We start from the raw sequence: 15,072 nt of genomic DNA, 5'->3' as shown, positions 1-15,072 counted from the left end.
GAAATGGAATATTCTGATTGACAATATATCCAAAAACTCAGATATTGATAGAATACAATAATATCATACAATCTATATAACTAACTCTCACCTAGTGATCAGACAAGGATCGTTGTTGCATCGCTTCGATTTGTTGTAACAAAGTCTTGATATATACTACTTTAATAAAATTTAAATTTGAATAGCTCTTTTACCATAGCCATCAAAAGTGATTTATAGGTTAAATTTAAAGCAAACACTCTACCTTCGATTTACATGTCGTAGTCTTTGCTAAGTTCAAACTTGAACTGTGGCAAGTCGAAAGACATGCTCTTATCCTCGGTTGCGTCAGTGTTCGATTAGAAACATTCAAAAAGCAATATGCGTGATCAATCGGCAAAAGAAAACAAGGGTAAAAAATGGAACAATTATTAGTGGGGCAGAGTCATTACAATTTTGCAATGTAAGGAGCACATATTACGAATACGAAACACGCAGCGCCCTTGGAGCATCATCATGGTGAAATGAGAAACTTGTGTACACATGGATGCACATTACGAAAATTGTGCTCAAGAACAAATCAGAGAACGAACAGATCTCTATATATATTTCTATATATCCCAATCAAAAGTGTGAGTGTGTGTAGTGCAATTCAAGGGACCCCATTGCTTACGGAAAAGATGCAGTAAATGGAGCCACATATAAACAATATTAGTGATCACACATCGCCATTTTCCCAGCTGGAGGGCGTTATAAAGTTGATGAATTATTGTTCAAATCCCATTCATTATCTACGAGAAAAGGCTAAAAAAAGAAAAGAAAACAGACATTACAAGGATATATGGCGGCCACCAATTGACGAAGGAGAGAGGGAATTATCGATTCTGTATCTACCTTCCTAGTATTCGTCAATTTCTCTCCTTTCGTCGGTCACCAGGCTGCAGCTGGCACTTGCAATTTATCACAAACTTCACTATTTATTCACGATCTATAGCAAACTGTAATTTAATGTAAACTATGCATGATGTGACTTTGATTTACTACAAGCAATGGACAAGAGCTCACCTGATTTTGGTTTAATATCTCAGACTTTCTGTTAATTAATTGATGTAAACATGCTGTATGTAGTCTTACTTTTGTTTAAAAAAATTGAGAGTTTTGACTAATTGTCAATTTAAAATGAGTTTTTTAATAATCATCTCCTCCTTTCAATGCTGCCAAGAAGATCAAATACTTGATTATGCATAATTGGATCATTTTCAATCAAGTAAGTAAATGTGTTGATTTGAAGTTTCTTATCATATACTCATTCTGTTTAAAAATATAAAATTTTTTTAATTGAATTTCATCCTTAAGTAGTTATCTACTTTCAAACTAATCCTATCTTTTTATATTTATTTCTATTAAACACCCTACAGTAAACATAAAGTTATTATTAATAGGGACACTTTTTAAAAAAAAGACAATTATTACATCTTGAAAAATTAAAAATGTCTTATATTTTTGAACATTCAACTTCTTAAAAAATACCTTACATTTTTTAATAGAAAAAGTATACTTTAGATGCCATTATTTGTTATATGACTTATTTCCTCTGGACCACAATGTAAATTATCTTTTAAAAACCTTACCTTGTCCAAAATATAGGATGTTGGATAATTTTTGTATTTATTTTTCAACCATACCCTTACATCATTTACTATTATTTTGAAAAAAATTATAAATTAAAATTTTAATTACTGTTATTAAGATTCATATATAAAATATTTAATGAGAATATAAATAAAAAAATTTAAATATTTTTAAAAATTTAAAATTTTAATTAATATTATTTATAAATTATGAATTAGTTCACTATAATTTATACTGTCACTCATGTAGAATATTTTAAAGGTACGGAAATCCGTAAACATCGGCCGTGGCGTAATTTATTTGTCTCATGCGCGAATTATCGTAGCTTTTAATTCAGAAAAGGTCAATCTTCATAATGAAAATGAAAATTTGACTGTGCGAGACAACGTGCATTGATATCGAGAAATTGTCAGGGAGAAATATCTGTGCCACGTACCGTTCCATGTCTGTTCATGAGGAGAGGTTGGTTCATATGTAATTCCTGGGATCAGATATTAATCATTGCATATTAGCGTGTGTACGTTAAGCATACTTTGAGCAAAATGTTGGTTGAAGCTGGAGTGAAGATAATGAACGTGCGTCATGGATGACGATGACAAAGGGAGGTGAAACTTTTGGACGGCGGTCACAAACGGGACTGTGCTCCTCAAAATTATGAAATTTGAATAGTTCCAATTTTTTAATAAATAGTTTATTATTTATTTACATTTATATCTTATATTTAATAAAAAATTATAAATTTTTTTAACATTTTTCATCAATCAGGATAATATAAATTTAATTTAAAATTAAAATTTTTATAAATTGATCATTCAGATATACTTCATATATTGGATAGTTTAAATTTAATATTATCTTTTATAATTTTTATAAATTTTTATTTTAATAAATATAATATTAAAAATAAAAATAATATCCTAACTGGTAAGTCTAATAAAAATATATTTTTTTAAAAAATTATAATTTTAAATATGAACTTCTCATAATAAATCTGGATAATAAAATTGTAAAATTTAAATTATAAAAAATTTTAATATTAAATTTAAATCATCTAAATTAAATTTAGACTATTCAGTTAATAATAAATAGATTTAGTAAAAAATTATAATTTTAAATATGAACTTCTCATAATAAATCTGGATACTAAAATTATAAAATTTAAATTATAAAAACTTTTAATATTAAATTTGAACCATCTAAATTAAATTTAGACTGTGAAAAATTATAATTTTTATAATTTTGTATTCTAATAAATATAAAATAAAAAATTAATTTAAAACATTAGATCTAGGTCCAGATATTTTTAGGGTGATGAATACCAATGATGAGCACTTCCGTCCCAAATTGAGTAACGTAGGAGAATGCCTTCCGTTGTGAAGCTATCATGCACTTTTTTATCCTCTCCAAGTAATTAATGACGATAATTGACACCCAAAAAAATAAAAAAATAAAAAAAGCAATGACGATAATTTCTCTGCGGATCATTGTTAGAGGTCTAGGTCAAATTCTGAAAGTTACACAATTATCCTTTTGTTCAAATAAAATTTGAAAACCCCAATTTCCTAGGATACGGAATGTTGAAATAAAAAAAAAAAGAAAGAAAGTTATTTAATTGGGTTCAATAATATTTAAATTTAAATCTAATCTAATAATATATTAGTATTAGATATCAAGCATCTATTCATCATCAACAACGACAACAATATGTGCAATCATTAAATTTTAAGTATAATAAGAACGAGACATGTTTATGTTTATTGCGTGTGTGTTTATTACGTTATTACTTACATAACATTACACGAACACGGAACGCACATAAAGCTTATATAAAATAGTTAACTTTTTAAATTTACAATAAATTTTAATAATAGGAAACTTTAAAATTAAAATTAATAAATCATATTTTTTAAAATAATTAATATTATTCTTAAAGATCTTTTTCATCCAGAGAAAAGTAATCTCCTCTAATAATTAGTTTTTTAGCCTGTCATCCATTCAGCCGTCTATCTTTTTATTGCTTTCAATCCATGGAACAGAGAGATTATAAAGGACAAGACATAATAAGTGCTTTACAACTAAGGATCTGTTTGTTGGGAAGGAATTGGATTTTATTTTATATAAATATCATCATTAAATACTACACACACACACTTGATATTAATTGGCAAAAAATTATCAATCAATATATACAAATTATATGTAGCTCTTGTGTTGTGTTTAGCACATATAAAGTGTAAGGAATAAGTTGCACCATTCGTGGATATATGAATATCACTTTTTAATCAAATTTTATGTTTTAGATTGATACACGAAGAAGTGACACAGAAATCTTAATAGCGTGACTCGCAGTCTCAAAAATTAATGAAATATCTGTAACTTTTTTTTTTTTTAAAATGCCATTCCAAAGCACCAAACAAACGTGATTCAACTCATTTGCCTCACTTTTAGTGGTCGAGGATAATTCAGAAAAAAAGTAGTTAATAGATATTTATAATAAGATGAAGTCATTAAGAAGGCAACAAAGACAGCAAAAGTGGCGGCGGCCAATGGACGAAGGATCCAGGCTTCTTTCACCACAAATAAAATGACAAGCTTCCATCTTTTTTTTTTTTTTTTTTGGGCCAAGACAAGTTTCCATCTTTAATCAAGTGCCAGCTGTGAAGGCATCTGATCAAAGAAAAAGCACTCTGGTAAGAACGAAAAAGCAGTCAACTCAACGGTGAACTTTGCTGTTGGATCGGGCCCCTGAGCAAAGGCCCAAAAGCCCAAACATCTGATCTCTAAACCAGTAGTAAACATGGCCAGCTAATTTACACACAGAGCGCTGTCAATTCGACCTCTCTGAGATAATCCATATTCAGCTTCATAAATCACGACCCTCTCAGGAGCGGACAGTGAGACCCATCATCTGTAAAGCACTACCAAATATCTGCGACGAGAGTGACATCTTCACTCCATGCTATTGACTGTGTCGAAGAGCGACACATCAGCAATTTTAATATTTTACATGCGCCATGAGGAAGAAGGGAGATTAGGTTCTGCAGGTTTTCTCAAAATAACAAACAAAAGGATGAGGATAATATACCAAATGCAAGATAACTTTCATTGAAAAAAAAAACGACTGTTATTAATTAAGTAAAACCTGTAATTACATTTCCTTGATAATTCCAAGCGCATTTTGCAATAATTCTCGTAATATCCCTGGTAACAATCTCGAGACAGAGCTCGACCTTGTCAAAAGACTTGAAAAAAAAAAAAAAAACCCTTTTTCTCACAGCTTTATGGGAGAATTAATGGGTTCCTCACTGAATTTTTTTTCCCCCGAGAGATCTATTTCATGCAGAGTATGTTTTCTCAGCATATCGTGTGAGAATTTTTGTGAGAATGCGGGGTTCTTTTCATTGATTTCCAGTATTTCTTAAAAAATTGTCTGCGAGAATTTCATTATGCTCATATTGACTCAATCTGGCTATATGATCGAAGACTAGAAGGCAGGTCGAGTACCTTAATATGCTTTTACCTATCCATTTTGAAACGAGAAACATGTTGTTCAGAAAGAAATTTAAACCGATCACTAAGTCAGCGTCGACTAATTGATCGATCTGGATAATGTTTAAATAACCTCGGCAAAGTGTTGTTATCTTCAACTCAACACTTCATTTGCATTTATATATTCATATATTCAGTTCAGAAAATAAAAAAAATGTACAAGAAAATATAAAATATATCAGAGCTCTTAAAGTTTAAAAAGTAGAATTGCAAGAAATTGATAAAACATCAGCGACAGGCAACTTCGATGTCTGAAGAAGGCTTGTGACTAATGTTTAGAACTATTAGAAATAAGAGCGAGAAAATAGAGAATGATTGAAAAATGTTATATCCATTATTGAAATGAAGGTTACATTATATACATAAAGAAAATAGAAAATACAATAATGACTAATAACTATATAATAATATCAAATATATAATATCTCATAATAATAATTGAGATATATACACAATAATAATAAAAGATATCTGAAGAATATTTTAGATAACAGTTTATATATCCAAAACCTTCTCGTCTTTCGTAGAAAATATCCAGAACACTTAGCAAGGAGAATTGAGAAATAATTCAAGTGAGAAATACGAATAATCTTAAGATTATCGCATCAAATGAACAAAAGAGAAAGGCAATAGACAGTCAACAGAATAGTTTAACAAGGGAACGACCAAAGTCTACCATAGCAAATTAGCAAAAGACGAAAGCTTCGCATGCTAGCTAGAAGTAGTCATCTTTGAAAACGACGACACACAATTACCTTGTCACCCAGCACTAATTCCGTCAGAAAGAATACATAAGTCGTCTTCGAAAATGAAAGTGAGAAAATTTATTAGGAAAAAACAATGTGCAAATTGAAACAGAATGGTAGCAAGAATCATGAAATCCAAATTTAATTTGATGAACAGACAGAAACCGAGAATTATACATGTAGTCGATGTTGAAACAGAAATGAAGAAACAATTTATTTCTAGAAACACAGTTAGGGGGAATCTGCATAGCGCTTCTAGGGCTAGCCCAGTGAAATGAAAATTTCTTTAATGACAATAATTGTCAACTTTGGTTAATGAAGGAGTGAAATATTGAACCGTTTACACTATGGGCTGGGCCCATAATATCCTATCTTATCGTTTACCTGTTGGCAAGAGTTCGATTATCGGTTGGCTTTGGTTCACATCAATTTCAACTACATGCATATTATGTGTCTTTTCCCTTCGCCGTTTGTTTTACATCTGGCCGCCAGAGTTCCTGCCCCTGATTATCGTGGGTCTCACTCTCATCTCACTTTCTTGAGATTTTTTCTCGCTCTCTCCCTCTATACAATATATTATTTCAATATTAAATAAATCAGAATACGAATCATCCCTCGTATTTTTTTTGAAAAATAATAAAATAACACCGTCATATGAGATAGCAATACATTGGATATTTTATAATTTCAGCTTATCATTTATCGTGTGTATTTTACATGATGTTATTATGAAATTTAAAAACATAATCTAGCATGAGATAGTAAATTACTAACTAATAAAGTCAAAAATATTTGAAGCGAAAAAATGATAAAACAAAAATGTAATTTTTATAGTCACACTGTACATCAATAGACGTGAAAGAGAAATGGTTTATTGCACGGAATAATAATTTCACGGGAACGATCGCTATCTTCGCTGATTGAGAGGATAACAGATATTTTTGATGCGGCCATTCCATAAATATCAAATGCGGTTGTCTTTGGCGTTGGATCTAATGACGTGGCGATGCGATGGTCCCACGACACGTGTAAAAGTGCTGACAACTGTAACCTCCTTTTTTTCCCCCAGCACCGCCTCTCCCACCTCCTCCAACTGCATCGCCTTCCCCTTCCCCCTTCACTCTCTTCTCCTTCCCAATGAGGAGCACCTCACACAGAGCAACTCGGACGATTCCACCCGCCCTCCGGTGCGATTCCACCGACTTTACGCCTTTTCCACCTGACCTGATGCAGGTATCTTTCTTGCTACTTCCTAATTGCTTCTCTCTCCGTTCTTTGCTCCTGTGATTCTTCATCGGAGCAGAGGAATTGCCTACTTTTGAAGTATTGGAAAGAGTCTAGTCATCGTTATTTATGCGGTTAGGTTATATATCGGTTCTTCATGGTACAGACAATTTTTGAAGAACACCACGCCGTGAAATTGTGTCCTCCTTTGATCTTAAATAAACACGTTTCTATTTTTTTTAAAATTTATTATTTTTATTTCGATGTCTCTTTCCGATTCTATATATTTTAAATCTTTTTTCTTTCCTTTTATTTTTTGGCAAAATATTGAATTCTTCTGTATCTTGTCAGCTAGAAACCTCACAAACTTCTTTCAAAATCGTTGAAGACTTGACACACCTAGATTTCTCCTGTTGGTGTAATTTTGTACAAATATTTTTTTTTTCTCTCACGGATTTTCACAGGACGCCCCCGATCCTTTATGAATTCAGAAGGTTTTTATAAAACATCATGTATGCTTTAAATAGTCAGGAACTTTTTGTTGATAGAGAGAGGGGGGGGATAGAAACACTTGGAGTTTTTGTTATCATTCAGATTTTGAAATTTTGGTTTATATCAATCTTATGTTTTTCTTATGTTACTAATATAAATATTGCTGATGGTAAAGAAGGAGAAGAACTCGTTATTAGTTTGGATGCAGTATGAATCATGAAAAAATATTTGACAGTTGTACTAAAGAAATTGAACTTTAAAAAAATAATGCAGCTTGTGACGACTACAATTTCATCTAATTGTGTTTTTACCTGGTAAAAGCTCTGATGGGATAGTCTTTATTTTTGTCCATAATATTTATGAGGGTCCTTCAAATGTCTTACAGCCTTTTTCATTAGAAGAAACTGTATTTAAGGTATGGAAGCTTGTAATCTATGGTTAATGCGCTTTGGTTTTACGCTGAATAACCTTCTTGTATGTTGATGTTTTGGGTGTCCATCTCAGGGCACAACAGAGGCAGAACCTCTGTCAATGGCAGTGGAGTGGACAAATGAGAAACATAGTCTGTATCTGAAGTCCATGGAAGCATCGTTTGTGAACCAGTTATATGATTCCAAGCGAATTCTTGGTTGGAGATATCATGAAGGCACTTCCTTCCCCTCTACTGCCTCTTCTGGCCAGGTCTATGCTATTTCTTTTGTCCTTTGCAAATATTTGAATACCAGTTCTATCTACATAGAAGACCTCTCTTGTATCTGACCTGTCTTTTTGTGTTTAATCATTTGCTCTACTTCAGTTCAAGGTGCTTCGAGGTGGTAGTTGGCACAACATCAACTTTAAAAGAGAAAATCCTCAGATAAATAGAGCTAATGAATGCCATGATTTAAATGAAAATCCTTGGATTCAGCACTTCAGATCTTCAAGCAAACAAGGAAGTGTAACATCTCCTGTGGTTGAAGAAACTGCTACTTCTAAAATGGAAGCTGCCGGTTTAGGCCAGAGGAGAGGAATTGTCACTGGATTACCTACGAGTTCAGGGCACATTCACCTCTGCAAGTCTCGCTCATCTCAGCAAGATGCGTTATGCGATGATACAGGTGCTCCAGAATCTTCTTCTACCTCTGCCTCTGAACTTATCTTTCAAATTTTGCTCTATTATCTCAGGCTTTCATAGCAATCTTGATCCATAGCTGTTGATTATTGTGACGGTTCAGACGTTGCAAGTCTATCCACGTGTGACTAATTCTCCTTGTTTCACAGTCTTAGCTTAACTATGTATTATAGCTCCCTCTACATCAAAATTTTAATTGGACGAACTGATTGGTACAGAGATGTCAGATCAGAACTTCGTTGATGAAGAAGTGGAAGGCGAAAAGGAAAGCGAGAGAAGCAGTAACGTCAAAAGGCTGAAACCTCTGGAATCTCATACTAAATACAATGACCAGGTAATTTGTTTATACGTATGACTTGAGTTATTTGGACGTCCGAATTGGTGAGGGGCTTTCTAGAACTCGATCATCCATTTCAAAATGCTCTTTTTTAGATGGTGCCTCTGAGCAAGTAGTGTACCAGTGAAGATGTAACACAACAACTACTGTGTTTCTGCAGCTCAGAGTTTAGCATCACTTCACTCGCGGGGTGGCAGCTGAAATAGGGCCCGGCTTAATTTGAACATCAAACATGCCGCCGATTTTTGGATTTTGTTATTGTAACATATATATGTTGTTGCAATTCTCACGCTAATAATAGTCATTGCTGGGATCATCTGTCATTCGTGTCTAAATTTGAAGATGTTTCCCATCTTTGCTTCTCCCTTCTCTTTCCGGTAAAATGCCTGTTCCCCGGGGGGGGGGGGGATCTTAATTATATTTCTAGAATTACAATTATAATGTTAAATTTAATGGGATAGATAAAAAAATTGTCAGATATGATAGTTACGGCGCTGTAATTACAACTCACGATAAATTTAAGTTCTATGAAGTTTGCTCGAGTGGTAAATTAAAGAACAAAAATAATCAGTTGATTAATAACAGCAATCGGTTAATACCGGTATTGGCTGCAGAGCAGGGAAAATGAAGTTTCCGGTGAAGAATCGGCTATCTTTGTGCCTTATATTCTTTAATAATTATTTAAACAACAAATTATGTATTTATTTTATTAAGTTAAAGTGTATTTTTAGTTTTTTGATAAAGTTTTAATTTAATTTTTTAATTTTATAAAATAATTTTTTTAATTTTTTAAGCTTAGCATCATTTGTTTTAAATAATTATTTATTGTGTCAATCATTATTAATTAAAAAAATTAAAGTTCAAATATTGACATTTAAAAATATTTTTGTAATATTTAAAAATTCATTGTGAAAATTTATTGGAATAAAATCAATAATATTAAGGTTAAAGAATTAAAAAAATATTTTATAAAATTAATGAATTAAAATGAAATGTTAGATAAAGTTAAAGAATTAAATATATATTTTATTCATTATATTGCTAGAGAGTTTTGATAATAAATACATGAAAATTGATGTTTTTTAAAAAATATAAATGTACGTGTGGTTACTAGATGAGAAGCATATGAAGAAATGACTGGAGTTGGGCCAAGAGCCCAAGACAATCTGGGTATCAATATGGGCACGTCCGATTTGGTGATCTCATAAAAAGAACTTATACGACAGGAACAAAATGCTCCTCCTGTCTCAACTACATGGCATCTTATCCTAAATGTAAGGCATGTTATTCATTACTATTTTTCAATTTTCATTTTATTATAAATTTAATTTCATAGCTCATCATATATGTTGTATCCCTTTTACTATTTCTTTTTTTATACAAATCTCTCTTTCTATTTTTAAATTGGGCAAAGTTAAAAAAAAATTATTGTAAGATATATTTAATAAATTAACTGTCATTCTTTAGTTTTAATAAAATAATTAAAAGCATCTTATAATAAGGAGTTTGAAAAGTATAATTTTACAAAGATAAATATATAAATTTTTGTTTAGGTATAATTTACAATACATATTAATAGTTGGAGCCTTTTTTAATATTAAAATTCCATCAAAATCACGAAAAATATCAAGCCGAAGCCCGACCCATGCTTGTTTCCCCGGAGTTCTGGGATGTGGCCCAATGTATTGTATTCCCATGAGCAAACCAGAGTTTTTTTTAATAAAAAGAAAAAGCATGGGAAAATTATATTTAGGTTTTTCAAAAAAAAACTTATTATCAAAAGGTCTTATAAATTTTACAAAATACTTTCAAATCTTAAATCCTGTACATTGACAACTTAATTAAGAGTATCGACAACTAAATAGCGGCCATTTATAATTTTAAGAAAAATGGCCTCAATGGTAAGTTTTAAATAACCATTATTCAATTGTTAATGCTTTTAGTTAAATTGTCAATGCACATAATTTAAAATTTAAGAGTGCTTTGTGAAATTCATGAATCTTCTCGTAAGGCTTGATTGTAATTTTTTCAAAAAATACTCAACCCTTCTGCAACTTTATCAAGTCATCATGTATGCAGGGCCGCATCCCAGTGCATATTGAGAGTGAACATACGCGTTGCAAGCATCAGCAAGCATTTTATTTATATTTTTTTATACAATTATCCATTATCCGTACATTTAAATAGGGTCACATTGACAATAAAGCTTTCCTAGCAAGTATATAGCATAGCTAAATATTCAAAACTTAAATTCAAGATTCCTAATTAAGTTAGGATAACTTATCAGCTGAACAATGTGCTCGCTAATAACATTTTTGTAGTTGTTGTGTACTTACAAGTATTTTCACATAAACTTACATGAGTGCATATATGTTCAAACGTATCTAAATTCATAGAAGTCTGAATATTTGCATGTGGGTGCACAAGGGTTAATGTATAATTTTGTAGTGGACTGAGATTGTAACTTTTAATATATAATACTCGTATTGTAAAAAATTAAAAAGATAATTAATAAATAATAACTAGATAACTAGGATTCTATAACTTAAATTAATATAATTAATACATGTATAGTTTTTTAAAATTGTCCTTAATTTAAATTATTAGTTTTAATTAGCAGTTTTTTTAATGGAATGGTGAAATCCATGCTATCAATAGAGATTTTTTTTTTTAAAAAAATAGAAGTCCAAAAATCGTCTCCTCTGTCATGATATGCATAATTCAAGACTGAAACATACAGATTTATGAAAAAAGCATATAATACTTGATCTGTGCAGATTCTTTTTTTTTTTTTTTTGCCGAAAAAATTGACCTGTTCGGATTGCCAGTAAATATGTCGTACTCATTTCTAAAATGAGCATAATATTTTAGTTTGCATCGCATGTGTACTTGTCAACTTTCCAGATGAAGACAGGCCAAATGAAATCCTGTGGGGGCAATCAAGTTTTGAAAAATAAGTGAGGCCAAGATAAACAAAATGTTAAGGGGATAAGAATCAACCCACTAGTCACCATACTTGTTGAGCACGTAATGCCAACCAGGGTAATCCCATGGTTTACATACATTATGAGATTAAAAGGTCCTCGCTCACACTCATGACCCATCCCAAACAGGATATTTGTGTCTTTTCTTAGCTTCATGGGTGAAAATATCTGCCTCTGCCTCTCAAACCTTTTCGCCCCGTTCCCACTTCACGTGCTCCAACCCAATCACCCCATATCCTTTTCTTTTTAGATTTCCTTAAAACTATTCCATCAATGTCTATAAGTTTTGTAATAATATATGAGGTTAATATTCATTTTTACTTTTCAATTTTATCCAAAAAATTATTGGGCGTTGTAAATACAAATATAGATTAATTCTGTCCTTTGATGTTAAAAATTTAGTTCTCAATGTCTCTGATGTTATTTTTTTTATTACATGACTCTTGCATTTAAATTTTTTTATTATAAAATATTTAAATAGGTTTCACAATTTATTTTTTAATATATTTTTCACTTTCTTTTCCCCATCCGTCTCCTTCTTTCTTCCCTCTCCTCCAAATATGCACCAACGTACTCCACCACACGTCAAAGAGCTTTGTGGAGCACCAAACTCGCCATCCTATAACCATACTTAAACCATGGCATGGAGGGATAGAGGAAGGGTTGGTGGAGAAGTCCAAATGCCATCGTCACGACATTATGCTTGCATGGGATACACGGAGGCAGAAATAACTTGATGGAGACTGGGCGAAATTCGAGAAAACTTCACAAAACTAATATTTGTGCACTTGCAAGAAATTAAAGAGCTAAGTTGCAATGTGTGCGCCAAACTTAGAGAGAGTAAATATGTACCCTGTTTACCTCTGTTTTTTTTAAGATAAAACCACATACGAGCAAGGTTATACATCCTACACCTATCCTTGTGTGTCTATACTTTTATCCTATGTTTGATTGGAGGAAAGAAGAAGAGAAGAATTTTAATGAAGGAAGGAGAAGGATTTAATAGAGGGAAGGGGAGGGTTTGGAAAATTTTATAATTTTTCCATCCCTCCATATTGCCAAATAAAGAGAGGAGAGCCCCTCACCTCCTCTTGTCCCATCCAAAATTTTCCTTCCCGTACAACTAAATGGGAGATTTTAAGTTTATATTGGGTTTGAGGGTTACGTTCATGAATATCCCTAGAAAAATGTTGCGTTGCAATAGTACAAATGAAGTTAGGCGATTTAGCATTATATTATAATCTCTCAGCCACATGTGAGAATCAAAGACCAAATCTTGAGTATTAAAAATAGTGGATGAGCTGGAGCCTCTGCATGGGACACATTGAGTCATGACTTGGAATTGCCACATCGGGATTCCGTCAACCATGAAGCCATAAAGGAGAATGATGGCATGCTTTTTGTTCTGGATCGGAGATTGGAAGGAACTTAGAAATTGATGAGAAGCTTGGCAAACTCCATGGCAGAGAGGGGGAGAGAGTTGGTAAAGAAAAGAAGAAGATGGGGAGAGAGAGAGAGAGAGAGATGAGGAATGGGCCTAATGCATGCAGGTGGGTGCTCAACTTGTAGAAGGTGGAGAGAGGAGAGAGAGGGTGAAAGAGAAAGCAGTGAAGAATTTATAGCACGCATGCGTGAGTGAGGATGGAATGAATGAAGCGCTTGGATGATCTTTTAGATTGAAGTTAATTACGTACAGCGGGGGTGATGTAAACGAGGCCGGTGATCATGCCCTGAACTGCGCTCATGACGGAAGGCTTGGATGAGGACTAAAGAAAGGATCATGAGTAGAGCCAAAAATAAAGTTTGAGTTTGGATGGCCTGTTTAATTAAAAGTTTAGACGTTAAAAATTAAACTTTTTTAAAGTAACTTAATTTGAGGCATGGGTTTAATAAGCCATGTAAAAAATATATTGAGTTCGAGTGACTCTTTAAATTATTATTATTATTATTATTATTATTATTGTTATTGTTATTATTTTGTAAAATATGTGTTTGAAACTAAGAAAGACTTGCTTACTTGAAGTCCTGATCCTACACGCGTTATATCATTATTAATTTTAATTTATTCTAAAATTAATTTAATATACTTTAATACAAATAAGTGTATAGTATAAATGTTTTAATTTTTTTATTTTTCTATAATTATTATATTTGTATATTTATAAAAAATGAAATATTTTTTCAACCAAGATTTGAATTTTCTTACTAAACTTTTAAATGTGTATTGTTTAATTTCTAAAAGATTATGAAAATTTTAATTTTTTTAATTTTAAAATATTTTAATTAATTTACGGTGCTTAATTTTATTTTAATTTTTTAATTTTTTTAGAATAAGGCTGATGAGCTCGATCCCAAGCCCTTCAAATAAGGGTTAGGTTTGAAAAAATGAGTGAAAATAAAAAATCAAACTTAATGACTCAAGCCCTTATGGGCTAGCCCATAAGGATTGAGCTCGCCTGTTTCCTAACTCTAAATTGATGAGAGGAGGGGGGAGAGAGAGTAATATTTTTGCATTATAATAAATAAAAATTGTGGATCCCACTATTAAATATTTCATAATAGAAATATTAAAAAATTTAAATGCGGGATCCATATAATGGCAAAATTATTTCAAGGGCACTGAGAATCAAATTTCCAATGTTAAGAGACAGAATTGACCCACAGTTAAGTTTATGATATTCAGTGACCTATTGAATAAAATTAAAGGGAAAAAAATGAACTATAATCCTAATCTATACCATTCATGAGTTGTGAATATTAAATAATAATATTCATTATTAGTTAAACTTTTTACATAAAATTTACAGATAATGACAGAGAGGTTTTAAGAAGATTAATTAATTCAACTTGGATTTCAAGTTTCAAACTTTAAGAATTTATAAGTTTGGCTTTTAATTTTACAATTTATGTTCCTAACTCTAACAAGGAAAATAAATTAGTTTATTCTTCAAATATATTAAAATTTAAAAAATAAGTTACAAATTTATCACAATAAAATTTTAAAAATTGAGAAACAAA

At 31.5% G+C, this 15,072-nt stretch overlaps 1 protein-coding gene and 1 long non-coding RNA gene across 3 annotated transcripts; one reads left to right on the top strand and one right to left on the bottom strand.

The window, feature by feature from the left end:
- Nucleotides 1-4,069: 4,069 nt before the first annotated feature.
- On the bottom strand, nucleotides 4,070-6,180 carry LOC129300999 (uncharacterized). The gene is made up of 2 exons (XR_008590883.1): nucleotides 4,754-6,180; nucleotides 4,070-4,649 (listed from the first exon to the last, which is right to left on the bottom strand). It is a non-coding gene; the product is annotated as an uncharacterized LOC129300999 (long non-coding RNA).
- Nucleotides 6,181-6,918: 738 nt separating this feature from the next.
- LOC129303666 (cold-regulated protein 27) lies at nucleotides 6,919-9,393 on the top strand. 2 transcript variants are annotated; one of them, XM_054943138.1, is made up of 5 exons: nucleotides 6,919-7,139; nucleotides 8,127-8,303; nucleotides 8,419-8,719; nucleotides 8,952-9,067; nucleotides 9,231-9,393. In XM_054943138.1, exons 1-5 carry the CDS (start codon nucleotides 7,044-7,046, stop codon nucleotides 9,240-9,242), a joined length of 702 nt encoding a protein of 233 aa, XP_054799113.1. In that variant the 5' UTR covers nucleotides 6,919-7,043; the 3' UTR covers nucleotides 9,243-9,393. The 2 variants fall into 2 exon arrangements, with proteins under 2 accessions (XP_054799113.1, XP_054799112.1); XM_054943137.1 differs by having other exon boundaries at nucleotides 9,166-9,393.
- The last annotated feature ends 5,679 nt before the right edge of the window (nucleotides 9,394-15,072 follow it).

Source organism: Prosopis cineraria, unplaced genomic scaffold, assembly GCF_029017545.1.
Source record: "Prosopis cineraria cultivar Desert tree isolate PC_DT_omini unplaced genomic scaffold, ASM2901754v1 PC2, whole genome shotgun sequence".
NCBI lineage: Eukaryota > Viridiplantae > Streptophyta > Magnoliopsida > Fabales > Fabaceae > Prosopis > Prosopis cineraria.
This window is presented reverse-complemented; position numbering and strand designations above follow the sequence as displayed.

Bases quoted from the DNA above. Each gene is read 5' to 3' on its own strand.
- LOC129303666 (XM_054943137.1), top strand. From the start codon at position 7,044: ATGAGGAGCACCTCACACAGAGCAACTCGGACGATTCCACCCGCCCTC. The intron at 8,304-8,418 runs GTCTATGCTATT...GCTCTACTTCAG, and splicing joins CTACTGCCTCTTCTGGCCAG to TTCAAGGTGCTTCGAGGTGG. The intron at 8,720-8,951 runs GTGCTCCAGAAT...TGATTGGTACAG, and splicing joins TGCGTTATGCGATGATACAG to AGATGTCAGATCAGAACTTC.